The 21,743-nt window shown below is 41.1% G+C and overlaps 1 protein-coding gene across 1 annotated transcript in view; it reads right to left on the bottom strand.

The window, feature by feature from the left end:
* The window catches only part of PLD5 (phospholipase D family member 5), a 116,024-nt gene extending 94,725 nt beyond the window's left edge, over positions 1 to 21,299 (bottom strand). Inside the window, exon 1 of the mRNA XM_063306309.1 lies at positions 21,111 to 21,299. Coding sequence (XP_063162379.1) covers positions 21,111 to 21,299 — 189 coding nt within the window. The remainder of the gene's footprint in view (positions 1 to 21,110) is intronic.
* Between the last annotated feature and the right edge of the window lie 444 nt (positions 21,300 to 21,743).

Here is a 21,743-nt window from a genome sequence, read left to right as displayed (position 1 = left end):
GCCTATTATTTTTATAACTAATTTAAGATTGGGAACATACCTAATACTCCTTCCTCCTCCTAATTTCCCCACAACAACCACCCTGTGAGGTGGGTTGGGCTGAGAGAGAGTGATTGGCCCAAGGTCACCCAGCTGGCTTTTTCCCTAGGCAGGACTAGAACTCTTGATCTCCTTGGTTCTAGCCTGACGCCTTAACCACTACACCAAACTGACTGGTTTCCTTGCCTCACACATAGTGTTGCAAAAATTAACCTGTATATACGCCTCAAAGCTACAGGAATAGCATGTTATATTGGCTTTTCCTTCTACAGAATATTGCTAGATACTTCTATTTAGAATATTGGCTACTTAAAATGTAGCTAATTGACATGCAGAACCATTTACTCTACTGGACATGCAGGTATGTATGTGTGTATGTAATGTGATATGTATATATACTGTATATACACACACAGACATAAATAAAAAGCATTACCTATGAAGCAACATGAACTATTTTTTCCTTTGCTCACATAATTTATTCACTCCAATAAAAAAACAGTACATCTGCCATTTATTTTTGACAGTTTAAGTGATACTGGAGCAGATGCTCATTTCTAATTAAAAGAGAATTAGACATGAAAACCAAGGAATTATGCAGTCTCTGAACAGTGCAGATGTTTTTGTTTATTGTTTTGGCAGGGTAAAGATGATCCTTTCTTTTGCTATCTACTTCACCTTACTAAGAAGTTAAATCAGTACAGTAGAGAAAATGAAAGCAGTTGTATAGTCAATATGTACCATAAAGGTAAAGGTAAAGGTTTCCCTTGACGTAAAGTCCAGTCGAATCCGACTCTAGGGGCCGGTGCTCATCTCCGTTTCTAAGCCTTGGAGCCGGCGTTGTCATAGACACTTCCGGGCCATGTGGCCAGCATGACTCACGGAACGCCGTTACCTTCCCGCCGAAGCGGTACCAATTAATCTACTCACATTTGCATGTTTTCGAACTGCTTGGTGTGCAGGAGCTGGGACTAGCAACGGGAGCTCACCCCGCCGCGCGGTTTCGAACCGCCGACCTTCCGATCGACAGCTCAGCGGTTTAACCCGCAGCGCCACCATACTGTAACATTTTAATGAAATTAACAAGAGAGAAAACATAACAGAAAACATACAGTACAGACATACTCTAGTTTTTAGCAGTTCCATTATACTTTATTATTTTTCATTCCTTCAAAATATTATTCTTTATATTTTCTCATTATCCTAAGTTTAGTAAATGCCTATTAATTCCAAATGTTATGACATTTTTATAATTTATTATAAGACATGTTTACCATGAGAACTAAACTTGCAAAGGAGTCACCATTAAACTTGTTTCTTGCTTTCTAGGATAAATGTATTATTTGGGATTTATAATCTTGACTGTGGTCTGTGTTGCTAATCAGACTCTAATCCTTGTTTTTGTGGTTTAAGAAACACTTTTATAGAATATTTTAAAATTTATCTTGCCTAATCTATGTGTTTTTAATAGGATCATAGAGTTGGAAGTGACTTTAAAGATCAGTTGGTCCAAGTCCCTCCTCCTCACTAGAGCATCTCTGAAGATGATCATCCAGCTTCTCTTTGAAGACCTATAGCCAAAGAAACCCTCACTACAGGTAGTCTTCACTTAATGACCATCTGTTCAGCGACCGTTCAAAGTTACAACAGTGCTGAAAAAATGGCCTTATAACCTATGCCCAAAATTACGACTGTTGCAGCATCCCTGCAGTCACATGATCAAAATTTGGACACTTGGCAGCCTGCCTGCATTTACGACTGCGGGGGTGCTTCAACTCCCTCCACCCACCTATCTTCCCGCCATCTCTGCCCTTTTGGAAGCCCTGCACCCTGCCTTGTGGGGAGGGAAGCCCACCTGCGCAGCACGAGGCCACCCATCCCGTCCCACCCACACGGCAGAAGGCCGCCAATAGCAAGCTCCAGCCTCCCCAGCCTGCATTCCTTCACCCAGCTGCCTCCTCTCCCAGTTCCCCACACTTACCTTTGCCTTTTTCGCCCAGCAGAAGCGCCTGGCTGCTTTTGAGAGTCCTTCTTTGACCCAGCTTCTCCGGCGAATGTTTCTTCCACATGGCTTCCTTCAAAACACTATCTTCTCAGCTTGCGCTATCTTCTCAGTTTATGCTAGTTTTGAAGGGAGCCATGTGGAAGAAAAGTTTGCCAGAGAAGCTGGGTCTGAAAAGGACTCAGCAAAGGCAGCCAAGCGAAAAAGGCAAAGGTAGGTGCAGGGAACTGGGAGGAGAGGCAGCTGGGTAAAGGCATGCAGGCTGGGGAGGCTGGAGCCTCACGCTGCGTGGGTGGGACAGGACGGGTGGGACCAGCAGGCAGGGTGCAGGGCTTCCAAAAGGGCAGAGATGAGGGGAGATAGGTAGGGGGGGAGATAGGCAGGGGGGGAGATAGGCAGGGGGGAATTGAAGGCAATGTTCGGGGCTGGAGGAACCAAGCCCGGAATGGCTTGGATTGTGGTGGGTGCTCAGGCTAACGACGGGTAAAATTCACTTAACGATGGCAAGGGGAATTGGTCAGATTGCTGTTGCTAAGCTATGCCATCTTGCTTTACAACCGCATGGCTTAGCGATGGAAATCCCAGGTTCGATTACCATCGTTAAGTGAAGACTACCTGTATGTCATGTGGCAGCCTACTCTACTGCTCGGCAGTTTGTGTAGTCAGTGAGTTCTTCTGACATCTATCCAGAACGTCCTTTCTTACAGTTTTATCCCACTGGTTCTATCTGGGACTATAGAGAATAAGTCCTCTTCTGTGTGATAAACCTTTAGAGATTGGAAGACTGTTATCATGTGTCCCCTCAGTTGGCTTCCTGTTGGCTAAACGTATCCAGATCCTTTAATTATTCCTCTCAGAACTTAGTTTCTAGACCCTTCATCATCTTAGTAGCCCTTTTCTGAACTTGCTATAATTTATTACTGTCCTTTTTGAATTCTAGTAGCCAGAACTAGACACAATACTCCAAATGAGCAGAATAGAATAGGACAATTACTTTCTGTGATCTGGACTCTGTGCTCCCGTAAATGCATCCCAAGATAGTATTTGCCTTTTCAGCAGCTGGCTCATTTTTAAGTTATGATCAACAAGAATGTCCATATCCCTTCCACATCTATACATTACTGCTGCGCTAATTGCTGAAAAACACGTGGAACCAGTTTTCTGAAAGTGACAATATCATAAAGGCAAATTAGACTTGAGAAACCTAATATTATATTGAACATAGTTCAGATTATTTGTTTTTCCAGGTAACTTTTTTTAAGTTGGCTAAAACACTTAAATTTACTTTATTACTGAAAAGAGAAATACTCCAAGAAGATTTTCAGTGTTGAAGTTAGGCAATCTTACATGGTGACCAGTGAACCCTTTGGAATTAAAGATTTAATTTTTTAGAAGTGGTATTTTATCTTCATGAAGATTATAGCTACATTTTTGCTGAGTTTGCCAGATTTCATTCACCCCTCACTACATTAGATTGATGACTATATGCAATAAAGTTTATATCAATTCTTAGCAAGCACATAGATTTTCTCCAGGACTTTACATCATACACACTGGGTATAATTCTAGTGAACTTTAGAAGTATCTCTATACATAATGCAATCCTTTCAAGTACCCTGAGATTTAAGGAGTAATGAGCATCTTCTAGAATGGTCTTTTCTTTGGCAACAGTGTTTTTGGAAAACTGTTTCTGTTTTGATTGTCACATAACTTTTGCATCTGTATGTTTTGCTTCTTCTTGGTATTGGACCTCCTAGCATGTGCCAAGTCTACTTTTGTTCACTAAGCAATAGCACCACGACCTCCTCTATCAGCCTGAATCCATATAATCATGTTCCATGAGGTCCACCACATGTGGCAAAAACTCCATGCCTGTAAAAGTAGCCCCATTGCTTTTACAGGCTTCCTGCAGTCTTGCTGAAAGCTGCCAGATACTCTAGCTGTTCTGCAATCCATAGAAATGCAGTTCCTTTCCTCCTACTTACCTCTGCATTGAAGGATAGCGCCTGTTTGCATGTCTCCAGTCCTTTTCATTCTACCTGGAGATGCTTGCTCCCTTCCACATCATTCCTCTTGCCCACACTCCTACCTCCCAGTCTGCAGCAGTAGAAGCAATTCAGAGGATCAACAGGCTGCACTATGTGTGACAAGGATCCATACTATGGGGGTGGAAAAAAAAGAGAATGGCCTAGACTTTTGGGAGATCCCCCATGACTCTGCCTACTCATATGATACACAAAAATTATCTATAATCAACTCTTATTTATGTCCCTCCTAATTTATTTTACTGCATTATGTGTTATCCTTCCTCCAAGGAGTGGCATATTCTCCCCTAATTTTATCCTCATAACAGATGTGTGAGGTAGTATACAGTAGAATTTAATACCCTACCTTACACATTTGATGTGAGATAGGTTAGCATACATAATGTTCCTTTAAAATGTTTGATATATTTCAGTATGAATTTGGATTGTCTAAATGTGCAGAATGGCAGCATCTTCAGTTCAAATATCTTCGGACTTCTTAATTTGGATTTGATGTTTTAACAGCTTTTGAAACTCCAACGTTACTTGTTCTGTTGAAAAGAATCTAAGTTTATCATTTATTTCTATATAAAGCTGATAAAGATTATTAAGACAAATATTGGTAATTTGCAAGAACTCTTGAATACAGAGGTATAATATCCTATAATGATAAATCAATGGTTTTGGTTTTAAATGCATTTCCCATTATCTTAAGATGAGTTTAATTCATCAAAAGGTTATTTTTTGTGTTTACTGAACACCTCGGGATGTTTTAAAATGGGTATGCTGGAGATATATTTGTGGGAACTCTGGCACAAATTATTAGGTTCTGCTGTATGGTGATCCCATTTGGGTATGATATTGTTGTCTAATTACAATTAATGTGATTTAAAGAAGGTGAAACTGAACTGTATATTGAGACTTGGAATCTGTTCAGTCACAGTCTTGAATTTGAAAAAGACTCATCTATATGATCCTGTGTAAGAATACACACACAGTTCTTTCTTACTTACTTACTTACTTACTGATTGATTGATTGATTGATTGATTACCTTCGAATCAGTGTTGACTCCTGGCAACTGTCTGAAGTTTTCTTGGCAAGATGTCAGAAGTGGTTTGCCATTGCCTCTTTCCTACGGCTGAGAGAGACTGACTGGACCAAGGTCACCCAGCTGGCTTTGTGCCTAAGGCGGGACTGGAACTCACGGTCTCCACTCTTTATTTTTAGTTATATTTAATATATACAGTGGCCTTAGCTTAACAAACTACACATTTCTATACAGACCATTTCAAATGGAGCTTTATTTTATCAGTTTCACTCTCTCTCTCCTTCACTCACACAGTTTCTTTTTGAGCCTTCACTTTGGGGCTTGCTTCTATCCAAGGGAGGAGATAAAAATAGTTCTTTTGTAGGCTCCTTTGTCAAGCTGTCCTTGATGACCTCTGGTCTGCTCTACGCAAACTACAATCCCTTCCACCAGCCAGTTCCCTCAACAGATCTCTCTCTTGGGTCCTGCTTGCTCCTGCTGGGTATCCAACTGCGGTTCCTTCCTTGTTACACACAGTATCACCAGACTATGCCATACAAAAACAACTGCAGGAATGCCTAGCAACCTCCTCCTCCCTTACTTAATGCTTCTGCCCTTTAATATATTTACAGCTAGAAGGCAGGTGTTTTAGTTAGACACGAAGCTTCTTGGTGTCTATGTGACACTGAGCCGCAGGAGAAATCTTTTAACCTTGAGACCATTGTATCATCCCAAGTCCACCACTGCAACCCACTCTGCCACACACACAAACACACCCTTCCTCAAGATAAGGCTTGAAGGGTCACCTCATACTTGAATGTCTATTGTTTTGTCTCGTCTCCTTTGTAGTTCTGGATTCTTCCTCACTCAGTTCTGAAGCTTCAAACATATGTTTCCTCTGGGTATCTTCCCTTTGACAAATGTAGATCTCAAAAACTTCAGCCTGTTCCTTTTCCATCAGTCAGAGGCTCTCTACTTTTACACTAGCTCCATTTTTGCTGGTGGCGCTGCGGGTTAAACCGCTGAGCTGTCGATCGGAAGGTCGGCGGTTCAAAACCGTGCGGCGGGGTGAGCTCCCGTTGTTAATCCCAGCTCCTGCACACCAAGCAGTTTGAAAACATGCAAATGTGAGTAGATTAATTGGTACCGCTTCGGCGGGAAGGTAACGGCGTTCCGTGAGTCATGCTGGCCACATGACCCGGAAGTGTCCTATGGACAACGCCGGCTCCAAGGCTTTGAAACGGAGATGAGCACCGCCCCCTAGAGTCGGACACGACTGGACTTTACGTCAAGGGAAACCTTTACCTTTACTAACCCTGCTATTTATGCTTGGGGAACTTTTTATTTTCTCATTAGGTCTCACATTTGGGGATTTAGACTTACTCCCTCTGAACTCCTTTTATTTAACTTCGTTAAAGAACGTCTTTTCATTTGGGCTTCTTGTTTTTCATATGCTTGGTTTTTTATTGGGTTTCAGTTTCAGTATTCGTCGTTTTCTTATATTTTTCTGTACTTTGTAGCAATAAGAAAGTAGACAATAATGTCTAGGACAAGATCATCCAATGAGTTTGGAAGCTCAGTGGGGATTCAGTTCTGGGTTCCCTAGTCTTAGTCTGCCATTAACATACCATGCTTTGAGTTTACACATAATAATGTAGCTCCTTTGGTTCTGACTGTAAATACTGTGCAAACTCAGCTTCTATGGCTTATAGATCATAGATGATTGGAATATATGAATCCAGGCAGTAGGTCTCATTTTCCACTTCATTGCACTTTCCTTCAGCATGTATTCTACTTTGTCCTTGCAAAGAGATTGTTCCACTTACACAATTCACACACTTTCTGCTTATTTATTTGAAGAGATTTATATACCATCCTTCATTGCTAATTCTAGGTTGGTTTACAAAGAAGCCATTTGGATATAGCACATTTAATAAACCATGCATCAAAATTCATCCAGGACTTAAATCTTTATCTTTATCCTGAGAAACTCCTGGATTCTACATGCAAACCTGCTGATCTACACATTAGAGAGCCACTTGGCCTATTGTTGTGTACAGTGCTGCATATGGAGATAATATGTTCCGATAAGGAAATATTAACATGCATTGTTATTGTCTTCTTGGGCTGACTATTGCTGGCTATTACAAATTTAATATAATTTTCATGAATTATATTACAGATTTCAGTTGAGCACATTGTGATTGATGCTAGAACTTTTAGGAAGTTGTTGCTGTAATGTTTGTTTTTATAGTTAGTCTTCATTTCCTACAGGATAAACTGAGATGACACAAAATGTAATCAGTGAGTGCCCTTCATTAGTGGTCTTGTTATTTTATTAAGGGATGCTTTTCTTTTAACTTTATTCCAAAATATAATTTGAAGATATAAAAGAAGAATTGTGACTATGTTAAGATGGCATTTGTATATCAGCTATTAATTATCATGGGATTATGAAGTCAACTATAATAATCTCTGCTACATTAATTATGAAATTATGATAAAGCATGGATGCATAGCCTTTGCAAGACATGACACAAATGTTATTGTTCACATATTGCTTTACATGTTCATAAAATTGCTCACATATTGCTTTGCACACAAGGAGTCTCTGTTGAAATGAAGAAAGCCATAAAAGTAGAAGCACTCTGTATGCTTCAATATTTTTGCATCAATAATTTGATGACAGGTCTGATCTCATATCCATCAGGACAGTAAGCTACCAGTTTCCGGAGGAAGACATGGCAGACTGAAGACAGGTCCACGAAAAGCAGAGCCGATGACTGTGGCAAAGAATGAAGAGCCAGTGAGTAGACCAGTTCTTTGAAACTCTCTGGACAAAGAGAGGACGGAAGATCATCCATAAGTGCTCCATACATTTGTAGTTCACAAGGGGACCGCAAGACAGCACTCTCTGGCAGGTTTTGAGCACTTGTAGATGGGGGAATAGCCATCTTGCTCAAACCACAGTCAGCATCTTTAAAAGGACACTAAGTTCACATACTTCCTTTTCTAGTCACATTTGGAAATTGCTTGTTAACTATTTTTCAGCTATTAGAGACCTTGGGATCAACAAGTCTGAAAACACCGGGTGAGTCTGCCTTCAATCCTTAATGAAAGAAAGTTTTAATTACAAGCTTAAGAACTTTAAAACAATTGAAATAAACAGCAAAAAAAAAAAGACTTTAATTTTTGTTGTTGTTGTTTATTCGTTTAGTCACTTCCGACTCTTCGTGACTTCATGGACCAGCCCACGCCAGAGCTTCCTGTCGGTCGTCAACACCCCCAGCTCCCCCAGGGACGAGTCCATCACCTCTAGAATATCATCCATCCATCTTGCCCTTGGTCGGCCCCTCTTCCTTTTGCCCTCCACTCTCCCTAGCATCAGCATCTTCTCCAGGGTGTCCTGTCTTCTCATTATGTGGCCAAAGTATTTCAGTTTTGCCTTTAATATCATTCCCTCAAGTGAGCAGTCTCACTTTATTTCCTGGAGGATGGACTGGTTGGATCTTCTTGCAGTCCAAGGCACTCTCAGAACTTTCCTCCAACACCACAGTTCAAAAGCATCGATCTTCCTTCTCTCAGCCTTCCTTATGGTCCAGCTCTCGCAGCCATATGTCACTACCGGGAACACCATTTCTTTAACTATGCGGGCCTTTGTTGTCAGTGTGATGTCTCTGCTCTTAACTATTTTATCGAGATTTGTCATTGCTCTTCTCCCAAGGATTAAGCGTCTTCTGATTTCCTGACTGCAGTCAGCAGCTGCAGTAATCTTCACACCTAGAAATACAAAGTCTTTCACTGCTTCTACATTTTCTCCCTCTATTTGCCAGTTATCAATCAAGCTGGTTGCCATCATCTTGGTTTTTTTTGAGGTTTAGCTGCAAGCCAGCTTTTGCACTTTCTTCTTTCACCTTCATCATAAGGCTCCTCAGTCCCTCTTCGCTTTCAGCCATCAAAGTGGTATCATCTGCATATCTGAGATTGTTAATGTTTCTTCCAGCAATTTTAACTCCAGCCTTGGATTCCTCAAGCCCAGCATGTCGCATGATGTGTTCTGCGTACAAGTTGAATAGGTAGGGTGAGAGTATGCAGCCCTGCCGTACTCCTTTCCCAATCTTAAACCAGTCCGTTGTTCCGTGGTCTGTTCTTACTGTTGCTACTTGGTCATTATACAGATTCTTCAGGAGGCAGACAAGATGACTTGGTATCCCCATACCACTAAGAACTTGCCACAATTTGTTATAGTCCACACAGTCAAAGGCTTTAGAATAGTCAATAAAACAGAAATAGATGCTTTTCTGAAACTCCCTGGCTTTTTCCATTATCCAACGGATATTGGCAATTTGGTCCCTAGTTCCTCTGCCTTTTCTAAACCCAGCTTGTACATCTGGCAATTCTCACTCCATGAATTGCTGAAGTCTACCTTGCAGGATCTTGAGCATTACCTTACTGGCATGTGAAATGAGTGCCACTGTTCGATAGTTTCAACATTCTTTAGTGTTTTCCTTTTTTGGTATGGGGATATAAGTTGGTTTTTAACAGTCTGATGGCCATTCTTGTGTTTTCCAAATTTGCTGGCATATAGCATGCATTCTTCAGCAAAGGATCGTTACCTTGTCATGGTGCTGGAGCTTGAGCACCTCAATGATGCCATGAGCTAAGCCATGAAGGGCCACCCAAGACGGGAAGGTCATGACAGAGAGGTCAGACTAAATGCAATCCCTGGGGAAGGTAATGGCAACCCACCCCAGTATTCTTGCCGTGAAAACTCAATGGATCAGTACAACCAGAGATATGTCGGTATACCATCGGAAGATGAGACCCCCAGGTCGGAAGATGGTCAAAATGCTACTGGGGATGAACAGAGGATGAGTTCAACTAGCCCCAGACGTGATGACACAGCTAGCTCGAAGCCAAAAGGATGGCTAGCGGCCGACGGTGCTGGTGGTGAACGGCAAATCCGATGTTCTAAGGATCAACACACCATTGGAACCTGGAATGTAAGATCTATGAGCCAGGGCAAATTGGATGTAGTTATTGGTGAGATGTCAAGATTAAAGATAGACATTTTGGGCATCAGTGAACTGAAATGGACTGGAATGGGCCACTTCACATCAAATGACCACCAGATCTACTACTGTGGACAAGAGGACCACAGAAAAAATGGAGTAGCCTTCATAATTAATAGTCAAGTGGCTGAAGCAGTGCTTGGATACAATCCAAAAAATGACAGAATGATCTCAATTTGAATTCAGGACAAGCCATCTAACATCACAGTGATCCAAATATACGCCCCAACCACAAATGCTGAAGAAGCTGAAGTAGAGCGATTCTATGAGGATCTGCAGCACCTACTGGACAACACGCCTAAAAGAGATGTTCTTTTCATCACAGGAGACTGGAATGCTAAGGTGGGCAGTCAAATGACACCTGGAATTACAGGTAAGTATGGCCTGGGAGAACAAAACGAAGCAGGACATAGGCTGATAGAATTTTGCCAAGACAATTCACTCTGCATAACAAACACTCTCTTCCTAAGAGACGGCTTTATACATGGACTTCACCAGATGGACAACACCGAAATCAGATTGACTACATCCTTTGCAGCCAAAGGTGGCGGACATCTGTACAGTCGGTAAAAACAAGACCTGGAGCTGACTGTAGTTCAGATCACGAACTTCTTCTTGCACAATTTAGGATCAGACTAAAGAGATTAGGGAAGACCCACAGATCAGCTAGATATGAGCTCACTAATATTCCTAAGGAATATGCAGTGGAGGTGAAGAATCGATTTAAGGGACTGGACTTAGTAGATAGGGTCCCGGAAGAACTATAGACAGATGTTCACAGCATTGTTCAGGAGGCGGCAACAAAATACTTCCCAAAGAAAGAGAAAACCAAGAAGGCAAAATGGCTGTCTGCTGAGACACTAGAAGTAGCCCAAGAAAGAAGGAAAGCAAAAGGCAACAGTGATAGGGGGAGATATGCCCAATTAAATGCAAAATTCCAGAGGTTAGCCAGAAGAGATAAGGAATTATTTTTAAACAAGCAATGCATGGAAGTGGAAGAAGACAATAGAATAGGAAGGACAAGAGACCTCTTCCAGAAAATTAGAAACATTGGGGGTAAATTCCAGGCCAAAATGGGTATGATCAAAAACAAAGATGGCAAGGACCTAACAGAAGAAGAAGAGATCAAGAAAAGGTGGCAAGAATATACGGAAGACCTGTATAGGAAGGATAACAATATCGGGGATAGCTTTGACGGTGTGGTCAGTGAGCTAGAGCCAGACATCCTGAAGAGTGAGGTTGAGTGGGCCTTAAGAAGCATTGCTAATAACAAGGCAGCAGGAGACGACGGCATCCCAGCTGAACTGTTCAAAATCTTGCAAGATGATGCTGTCAAGGGAATTGGGACTGAGGAGAAGAGAAGAGGGACTGAGGAGCCTTATGATGAAGGTGAAAGAAGAAAGTGCAAAAGCTGGCTTGCAGCTAAACCTCAAAAAAACCAAGATTATGGCAACCAGCTTGATTGATAACTGGCAAATAGAGGTAGAAAATGTAGAAACAGTGAAAGACTTTGTATTCCTAGGTGCAAAGATTACTGCAGATGCTGACTGCAGTCAGGAAATCAGAAGACGCTTAATCCTTGGGAGAAGAGCAATGACAAATCTCGATAAAATAGTTAAGAGCAGAGACATCACACTGACAACAAAGGCCCGCATAGTTAAAGAAATGGTGTTCCCGGTAGTGACATATGGCTGCGAGAGCTGGACCATAAGGAAGGCTGAGAGAAGGAAGATCGATGCTTTTGAACTGTGGTGTTGGAGGAAAATTCTGAGAGTGCCTTGGACTGCAAGAAGATCAAACCAGTCCATCCTCCAGGAAATAAAGCCAGACTGCTCACTTGAGGGAACGATATTAAAGGCAAAACTCAAATACTTTGGCCACATAATGAGAAGACAGGACAGCCTGGAGAAGATGTTGATGCTAGGGAGAGTGGAAGGCAAAAGGAAGAGGGGCCGACCAAGGGCAAGATGGATGGATGATATTCTAGAGGTGACGGACTTGTCCCTGGGGGAGCTGGGGGTGTTGACGACCGACAGGAAGCTCTGGCGTGGGCTGGTCCATGAAGTCACGAAGAGTCGGAAGCGACTAAATGAATAAACAACAAAAAGCATGCATTACCTTGACAGCATCATCTTGCAAGATTTTGAACAGTTCAGCTGGGATGCCATTGTCTCCTGCTGCCTTCTTATTAGCAATGCTTCTTAAGGCCCTTTCAACCTCACTCTTCAGGATGTCTGGCTCTAGTTAATATCAGCAATGTCAATAGTGATGTTTGCTTCTATGGATAGACTGTGTCCAAAAGATGTTTTGAAAGAAATGGCAGAAGAGGAACAAGTTTTATATGACAAGACAGAAACAGAGTTGACACTGAATTGGATCTACAAATGACAGACCACAAGAATGACATGGAAAAAAAATGTTTCACTGGGCATACAAAAGAAATCTGTTGATGCTTTAAAAATCAAAAGGGAATCTGGGGATATTCTATCTCTAACCTTGGACAGGGTTGCCCTTCCCCATTCAAGAGTGGGGCAAAATCTGTGGGTCTTCCTGGACTCAAAGGCCTTTGCACAGCTTAATCTGATTCACCAGTTGCAGCCTTTCCTAGATCGGGAGATCCTTCAGACAGTCACTCATACCTTAGTCACCTCAAGACTCGATTACTGCAACATGCTGTACATGGAGCTGCCCTTGAAGACCACTGGAAGCTTCAACTGGTCCAGAACGCAGCTGTGCAGGCAATGACAGGCATGCCTTGGTATGCCTATGTGACAACTTTGCTTCACAAGCTGCACTGGTTGCCAGTTTGCTTCCAGGTGTGATTCAAAGTGCTCGCTACAACCTATAAAGCCCTACATGGCATAGGGCCTGATTACTTGAGGGACTGCCTATCTCCTGTGGTATCTGCCTGGCCAGTTCAGCCTGACAGAGTTGGCATGCTCCAGCTTCTTTTGATTGAGCAGTGCCATTTATCAGGGCCCCAGAATCAGGGCTTTTCTGTCACCGCACCTGCCTCTGAAATAGGGTTCCCCTTGAAATCAAGGTGGCTGCCACCTTGATGGCATTTTGGAGGGCCTGACTTTGGACAAGGGTGGCTGCAGCTGGGTGTGTAATATATGTCTTGTTATTGCTGGCTAGATTCACCATCTTGTTTAATGTTTTCTATTCCAACTGTATATTTGTTATTACGTTTTTATGTTGTGAGCTGCCCAGAGTTGACTAGAATCAGGCAGTGCCTAAATCAGATAAATAAATCCATCCTCCCTTTCCTATATATGTTTGTTTTAACGCTTGGCTTAGCTGAAAGGTCCTTATGCACCCACAAAGGTTTGCTAAGCGGCACCCATTTCTTTTCTCATTGGAGTGGTATGCAATTGTACTTTCTATAGCTTAATTTTTACAGGCTCCCAACTCTCCTGCATTTCATTTATCCTAAGGATTTCTGCCCATGCAGTCCTTAGTACTTCTTTAACCTTGTTGAAATTGGCTGTCCTGAATCTAGTGTGCACATACATTTATGCTAAAAATTCTCTTTCTGTAGTGTTTTACTTTCCAAGATGACATGGACAGTTTCTTCCAAAGTCTTCAGTGCTTTAACCTTTTCCACCAGCTCTTCCTTATTGTTTGGGATCAGATCTAGGACATCCAATCCCTTGTCTCTTCTTCAAATGTCTTGAAAATGAAGCAGCCTATTAGTCCACTTGCCAGGTGAAGAAATCTGCTTGTCCTACTTACCTAGAGGTAAAGCTTACCTTATTTGCAGATAAGAAGGCAACTAAATAAGCAATCAGAAATGGGGCAATATTTTTGCAAGTGGCAAGTAGCTGCACTAGACGCTCTGGTATGTTTTAGTTTCTGTGCTCATTATTTATTGAAACCCCCTTTCTCATGATCATCCTACATTTAACATTCTGTTACAGTTTAAGCACAACAAACATTGCAACATTCTGATTCAATTTAAGCACAACAGCAAAAAAGAAAAGCAGTAAACCAGTAAAACATATTAAAATCCTAGCACAACAAATTTAAAATTTACAAGACATCAGTCAGTCACAAACAAAGTCAATACCAAAAAGTAGGATCACAAATCACCTTGCCCCAGTAAAGGCCATGCGGCTGAAAAAGCCACAGTCAAGGCCATGCGGATTTCAGGGGAAGTGCTGTTCTAGAGGGCAGCCATAGAGAACGCCAAAATCCCATGAGATGACATGTTTAGCAAAGAGAACTGGTGCATGTCTACCTTGAAAGAGCTTATCAAATGGGCAGAGACAACTGTCCGGGAGGTATCCAGACATGCATACACAATTCTTACTTACTTACTTACTTACTGATTGATTGCTTGATTGATTGGGTACCTACAAGTCAATCCACTTCTGGCTTAATAGTTTCTCTCAACCCCTTATCTTATTTTGCTTCCTGAGTCTCCACAATGTGGAATTCTTCCTCAAAGCCATTAAAATATTCATAAAGTGAAAGCGGCTCATCTGGCAGTTTGGTCATAACAAACAGTAAAGCGGCAGTTTTCAGCCTTAGATACAGATGTTCACTCACCACTTTGCACATTTATTTATTTATTTATTTATTTCCCCAACTTTATTATGTTTATAAATAACTCAAGGTGGCGAACATACTGTACCTAAGCCTCCTTCCTCCTCCTCTTTTCCCCACAACAACAACCCTGTGAGGTGAGTTGGGCTGAGAGAGAGTGACTGGCCCAAGGTCACCCAGCCGGATTTCATGCCCAAGGCAGGACTAGACTCCTGGTTTCTAGCCCATGATTCATGATTTTATTTTCTTCTCTTTCTCTCTGCTGGTTGTTTTCTTTGTTGTATGCCACAACTCAACATAATTAAAAACAGGATAAATAAAATAAAAACTGGATGTATAAATTGGGAACAGCAGTCATCCAGGACCTTACAGAGCACATGTTAAACATAGAAAGAGAAAAGGGAAGGAATGGGAAGACTCCCATTGTATGAGCTGTAGTATGTTCATACAGTATTAGATGTAGCCCATGGACCATTGTATTGTATATTTTTAACGTCATAATTGTTATCATCAGTACAGTGAATTACTGTATAAAAAGCTACAAAATTTTATTTTATGGATTATTGCCTAATTCCTAACTATTAAGTATCAAGTATTTCTTGATAGGACAGAAGGGGAATTCAACAGTGCAAATAATTCCATAAAGCCTAAGTGTGCGTAGACATGGATATAGTTTCCAAATATATCATAGCCTTACATGTACTTGTTACAGAATTGAAAGATCAATATATATTCAGCAATATACTGTAAGGTATGTCCTGGCTAAGCTAAAGCCTATCAACTCAGCAAATCCTCCTAATAACCTTAGAATAACACAGTATTTCCCACCTACTTTTTTCCAATTCATTTGTCTTAAAAATATTCCTTGTGATGGCTAAAACTGTGAAATTAAGTAAGACATTGAGGCACTGAAGTACATTAGTGTATTAGACTATATACAAATAGATTTGCAAATATCTGTGAACTCAGGGAACCATGAGAACTGCTCCTCAAAGCTACTGTAGCCATGAAATCCTAAGACTCGTACCGTGCTATAGAATAAGACAGCATTTCTCAGCATTTCTCACTGGTTACAGCATGCAAGGTTGCTGCATGAAAATGGAATGGGGAGTTGCAAAATATGTCTTCTTGGTAAGTCCTGTGGAATTGTAGAAGAAAGCATGGCACTGATTTGGACAAGTAAAACAAAGCAAAACATCCCCCTCCCCTAATGACCTTTCCAGAGATTTGAGAAGCCACCCTGTCAGTACAGCTATACCAAGGAATGTTGATAAAACCAGGAAAAAATACTAGGAGGCATGCACAGGCTCTGGGAACCAAGGCCAATTTAGCACAAACCCCATAACCATAACTCTCTAGAGAGTAACTATATTCATGGAATGCCCTCTGTATTCTTTCAGTACACTATTGTTTTTGTAGTTCCACTCCATTACCTTATCAAATCCACCCATATCTGGTTTCACTGATACATAAGATGCTGCTACATCCAATCAATTATAGCCAATTACTTTGCTATATCCAATCAGAAGCTATTCTAATTTGCTTAAGTCTCTATAGGGAGATTGTATCCTCACCCACTTTACCTTGATTCTACTGCCTGAGTACCATAATTACCAATCTGAGCTTCAACAAATTCTTGGGAAATTTATGAGAGAGATTTCTCCAACAGAGTAAGCTTGCTAAATCAGTGCAAGATTATGCTTCCCTGAAAAGCAGTTTCCCAAGTCTTAAATTAAGCTGAAACCTTATTGTGCTTGTTGTTGTTGCTGTTATTGTTGTTGAACATACTGTATTTGCTTAGGAGGCAGAATAATCATGCCTGGATGGCACATGGCTGCTATGCAAAACTCTAACTGTCTGATTTGATCTTTATTCTGAAGAGGGAATTACAAGGAAGTACAGAGAATACAGTATGAGTGGGGGATTAGATGAAGGCAGTGTCATAAAGACATCACCTACAAAACCTATGGGCATCTTCCTTCCATGGCTAGGGAAAAAAACCTATGGATAAATTCTAAGAGAAGCTGATTTAAAGCAAGAGACAGTATTATCTCTTTTTACAGTATTCTTTTTCTGACTTTGGGGAGTAAGATAATTGTACACAAGGGGAGGAGGAATAAAGCATAATCAGATTTCCCCATCTATTCAAAAATCAACATTGGAATCAGAGTTGCTTCTGTTTTTCTTTCGTCTCAAAAATGACTAATACCAAAACTAATTTTAAAATACCTATCAAAACATGTTCTAACATGAAAATACGATAACTCTGTATCTGCAGGAACACTGGTCTGTGTACTGGTACAATTCAAGGGTAAAAAGCTCATCCTTCCCATTAAAATATGGCTTTAAATTTGATTATTTTGTTTACTTTCAATGAAATTGTGTTAATTTGCAAAGCCTTAAGGCTCTATCACTGTTTTAATTGATATTTAGATTAAATTTCAATTGTTAATACCAAACCTAATCACAGTAAAATGGATGGGGGCACAACTGAGAAGCCCCAGAGTGAGGGAACATGGAGAGAGGACACAGAATATTAGCTTTATGGCACAGAATTTGTTGTATTTGTTCTCTGCTTCATCTTATTCTAACCCAGTGTTTTCCAGCCTGGGCAACCTCCAGCTTTATGGACTGCCAACACCCAGAGTTCTCAGCAATAACCATGCTAGCTGGGGAATTCTGGGGAATTCCCATACCATCTGGATGTTTCCCAGGTTGAAAAACACTGCTATAATCCAAGAACTGAAAACAAGGGGATGCTAGGTTTATGATACAGAAATTATATTAGTTCTTTGCTTCTTCTCAATCCATCCATCGCAAGAATGCAAAAAAAAAAATCCTATGCAGAGATGGTGCAAACAGTAGACTGTCTTTATTTCTATAGTCATAGATAGTCACAGAGGCAACTACCAGGAGACCAAATGATGAAAGCATCATTATGCCATTGCAATGTAAGGTCCACCCTTTGTGATGTTACATGCACATATGAAAGGGATGGAGCATGTATCGTGATGGCATAATGCTGCTTGCATCATTTTGATGAAAGGATCAGATTTATTTTATTTATTAAATTTATATGCCACCTCACTCCCATCCTGTGGATTCCTCTGGCTTGTTAACATTCATAAGGAAAAAGTGATACTCAATGCAAAATGCAATTATATTAAAATCATTGCCATTGTTTGTGAAAAAAGTTAAGCCCTTCAAGTTCAGCATGTTCCATGGCTAACATTACCTGAGTGAATGGCTAGCAGGCAGCTGCTAAAACTGAAAGATAATGTGGCCAGAATCCCTCCAGGATTTTTTCCCTCCACAAAGCACACTGGAAAAGGAGGGAGATCAGACTGTAATATCTCAGCCACATGATCATATATGGTGTATTTTGCTTCAAGGATATTTTTTACAGAAACACTAAGTCAAAGAATAAATATCAATGTTGGTGTTGCAAATAATTTAGACTATCATGCCCCTCCAATCAATGCAGTGGGAAAGTTCTATTCACCTAATATTGTCTTTCCTGCTACCACTGTTTAATGAGTACAATAGCTGATGGGATGTTCTTGGCTCAGTTCCTGTATTTTTACTGTCTTCCTCCAACAGAAGGGAGGATAATCACTCATATACAGGGATGGCTTTAATTCCAAATCAGACTGCCTAATCTAAACTCAACAGCAAGCCTTTTAAGAGGACTTCATGCTGAACCACCCTTCATCCTGTCATCAATTATTACATTTCACTTTCTTCTAGACTTCTAGAAAATGTGTTATATTACAATGCATGTATTATTAGGTTGGACATTCAGTAGTGTGTGTGTGTGTGTGTATTGGTTCATATTGTTTTTAAAATTTCTATTTTACACCACTTTGAATTTTTTAAACATTGGAAGTCCTATATAAATGTTTTAAATAAAAATAAGATAAAAAGTTGATATAAAGTAGGAGTAGATGACTTGGTGCACTCCAATTTTTTCTTTATTTGAGTTCTTAATCACCCAACCACTACAGCAACTGGCAAGGGATTGCGGAAGTTGTAGTCCAAAATACTTGGAAGATACCAAGTTGCCTGATAGCAGATTGTCAGATAGCCACAAAACATCAGTTATAAACTCCAACACGTATTACACATTGTGAAACAACCTACAAGAATGTTTTTGCATTGTTCCTGTAAGATCATTATAGTTCCTCTAGATCTCTGCTTACCCATTTTTTTTTACTCATCCCATAAACATAGATATGGAGAATTAATGTAGAATTAGTATGTTCCACCAAATAAGTAAACAAATGGAGTTATCACTGAACTCAAATGGCCATGACCATTATGCAGATTGCATTACACTGTTAATCACACACACACACACACACACATTAATACCCCAAATTATGTGTATTTATCCACCTTAATTCACTGTGATATTCTCAGGTCAGTGTATTTCTTTTAATAAATCATCATCTTGCCAAGGCTCAAGACTAGGCACCTCATTTAATTCTATATTTTATCTACATTTTGTTTTACATAATTTGCAAACCATTGCCAGGATTGGGGGAATTTGGTTAGAAAAGATAATATATTTATGAAAATAAAATTATAGTATACAATGTTATATAACAATTGTGTTTTAACCAAACACTACTACAGTTACTTAGTTCTTTTTTATCGTTAGGGTTAGTAAATATGCTACATTTAGTTAAAACACTGATGCTTAAACAAAAAGAAACAGAAACTTAAATTTACTGAAGCAAAATCAGTAGTTTTGCTTTAATCTGCTATCTAAAACCCTTGTTGAATCAAGATGTATACAAATTGCTATAAGGCTGTTCAGGATATTTCAAGAGTTTCACTTCCCACTGTTGATCATTCTGTTATGCTATAATTTACTAAAACACAATCCATATTTGGGCATGTATACCTACTGTATTTTACTGAATACTTATTTCCTTCAGAATCCTTTCCTAAATGAATAGTGCTATTCAATATTGAAGGAATGCAAGGCTTCCACCATTCCAGTTACTGCACCTCTGACTGTATTTTAGATTACATCACTTGGCACCGATTCATGTACTGTAGCGATAATGTATATGCAAAAGTCAGGATATGTTGATACAGTGGTTTCTTTCAAGGAACTAACTTGCATTAACAGCACCTTATTGTTCATGTATTGCATATAAGGAGCACAAGGACCTTCTACTTCACCTTCTTTTGAACTGCACATCGCATCCCCTTAAGCAAGCCTGCTGCATTATAAAACTTAACAGTTTTCTTGCTTCCTAATATGCATGCAACAAACTTCACAATAGAGTTTAACTCAGTATGTACTTAACCTAATATTAAAATTAAAATATGCTGTTCCATTATTCATATAGCTCATTCATGCTATCAATTACATAAGAACATGACAGTCCATTGCTCCAAAACCTCTGAACTACAGGAATATTTCCAAGTACCTTAAACCCAGCATAAAAAATTCATTGCAGCCAGCCATAGCTTCAGCTGTTTCCTGGTCCCCAAACCCCTCAGTTTACATGTATTATTCCTGCAGAAATTGACAGTGCAATGAAATCTAGTTTGCACGACCTTGCATAGCCATGTAAGAGATGTTCAGAAAAAGTATTTCTAGAATACAGCAATTCTATACTTCCAAATAAAAAATAAAGGATGCAAAGCAAAAAAGCTATCATAACACTGCAACATGCATTCAGCTGGAGAAGAATGCTGCAAGATTACAGAGTTTCCATAACCTCTCAGCAACTAGATGAATGTGTACCATCTATATACCTTCATGGGACATGGATGTGAAAATTGGTTTGCAGCAGACAGTGGCCAAGAAAAAGAGATAAAACATATTACACTGAAAACAGAAAACCTATTTGCAGTTCTGGGGGACTGAACAATGACCTAACTATCTGGACATCAAAATATTCGGCTAAGCATGTTCTATCACATGCAATCCTATGTATGTTTATTCAGAAGTAAGTCCTATCATGTTCAAAAGGACATACTCCCAAATCGGTATACATGGGATTGTAGTTGAAATGCTGTCCCCAGATAACATGTTTTTACTCCACTTTAGATATTCTTGGGGGGGAGGTTTAGGTTGGGACAACCTATGTTGAGAGGCAGTGTTTATATCAAGTTGGACTTGTGCCATACCGAAGTAAAGCTAAAGTCTCCTTCGAATCGAGCTCGACTCCTGGTGACTTCATGACCACGTCTATGAGTCCTGGGTGCAAATTCCCACTCAGCCCAAAACACTGCAAGTGGTCAAGAAGTTTCCGCTCCAGCTCAGGTTTCGCACCTGTAAAATGGGTCGATTAACCTGCCTGGCAGGCTTGTTGAAAGAAGGATTAGAGGAACGGCGGTCAGTCAAGCGCTTCAGGAGAGAGCAATAAAAGTAGCTTACATGCTCCAATTTGTCTTTCCTTCTCAACCAGACGCTGGCACTGTAGTCCTGCTGCTTGACGGCGCTGTAGAAGTTGGAGCCCACTCTGGTCAGGCTAGGCGAGGGCTCCCGGGGTCTGTTCTTCAGCTTCATCTGCTCGAAGCCCTCAGGGCGGGTCGAGGAGGCGAGCCAGTCGCTCCTGCCTTCCATCTTGACATGACAAGGCAAAGTCCAGGCGGAACGAAGAAGACGCCGGGTGGGTAGCCGCGAGGTAGGCGGAGAGCGCGGGGTTGGGTTTAGGAACAAAGCGCCGGCGAGGACGCGCGGGGGGCACTCTCCAGAGGCAAGCGAGAGACAGGCTCAGGGCAAACGGCGCACCCAAGCGCCAGGTGGGGAAGACGAGGCGGAGGGAGCCGCGGCGGGGGCAGCAGCCTCTGGCCCCCGCCGAGCTGCAGCTCGCTGCGAGCGCAGCCCCAACCGGCTCTTTGCGGCACTGGCTCCTGGCAGAAGCTGGGGCGACGGAGGGGAAAACTGAGAGCGGCTGCACACATTCTCGGGCGCGCAAGAAAGAAAAGAGGGAGGGACCGAAGGAGGGACGGAGAGAGGGAGGGACGCACGCGGCGGCGGCGGCCACGGGGAGCGAGGGGCGCGCGC

This window comes from Candoia aspera, chromosome 1, assembly GCF_035149785.1.
Source record: "Candoia aspera isolate rCanAsp1 chromosome 1, rCanAsp1.hap2, whole genome shotgun sequence".
Classification (NCBI taxonomy): Eukaryota; Metazoa; Chordata; class Lepidosauria; order Squamata; family Boidae; genus Candoia; species Candoia aspera.
Note: the sequence above shows the minus strand (reverse complement) of the source record. Positions and strands in the feature narration are given on the sequence as shown.